Source organism: Octodon degus, unplaced genomic scaffold (genome assembly GCF_000260255.1).
Source record: "Octodon degus isolate 3935 unplaced genomic scaffold, OctDeg1.0 scaffold00078, whole genome shotgun sequence".
NCBI classification, from domain to species: domain Eukaryota; kingdom Metazoa; phylum Chordata; class Mammalia; order Rodentia; family Octodontidae; genus Octodon; species Octodon degus.
The window spans coordinates 8189265-8189821 of NW_004524654.1; the positions used below are offsets into that span (position 1 = coordinate 8189265).

A 557-nucleotide genomic window follows, 5' to 3' on the forward strand; every position below is an offset into this window, starting at 1 on the left:
GGGCCGCGGCAGGAAGCGTCCCGCCCGCCCGAGCCGACCGGCCGGAGCCTGCGCCCCCTGCGCCCCGAGTCCGTCCCGGGCGCCGAGGGTCTCGCCTTGCGCGAGCCACGAGCGGCGGCTGTTTCAGAAGTATTTACATTTTATTTGTATCTGGATCCACTAGAGATAACGACGGGACGTGAGCGCAAGCTCCCGGGATTGCGGCTCGGTGCGCTGCACGGGTCCTAGGTGTCCGCGCGTCCTTCCGCAGGCCTTCACCTCTAGCGGAAACTTGGCACCGACTCTGCGGAAAATGCTACTTAGACGCCGGAGCAGGGCGGGGTCCCCTACGCGGGGCTGCCGGTCCGCCGGCTCTGTACGTGCTCCGGACTCCCTAACAAAGAGCATGCGGCGAAGGACGAGTTCTCCTTTCGCTAACGCGAGCCGCTGCATCCCAGCATCTTCCAAAGAGTGGCGCCAGTTGTGTGTAGCGCTGCTGTACAGGACAACCGGACTCGTGACCTCTTCTTCCACACTTCGCGGAGGTGGACCACTGACAGGAGGGATCTGAGGAGAGC

The 557-nt window shown here is 64.5% G+C and overlaps 1 protein-coding gene across 3 annotated transcripts in view; it reads right to left on the bottom strand.

The window, feature by feature from the left end:
- Ahsa2p overlaps nucleotides 1-210 on the bottom strand; it is a 12440-nt gene extending 12230 nt beyond the window's left edge. For all 3 annotated transcript variants that reach the window (XM_023720841.1, XM_023720840.1, XM_023720839.1), the window contains exon 1: nucleotides 138-210. In XM_023720841.1, the coding sequence (XP_023576609.1) occupies nucleotides 138-139 (2 nt within the window). In that variant the 5' untranslated portion in view covers nucleotides 140-210. The remainder of the gene's footprint in view (nucleotides 1-137) is intronic.
- Nucleotides 211-557: the final 347 nt, after the last annotated feature.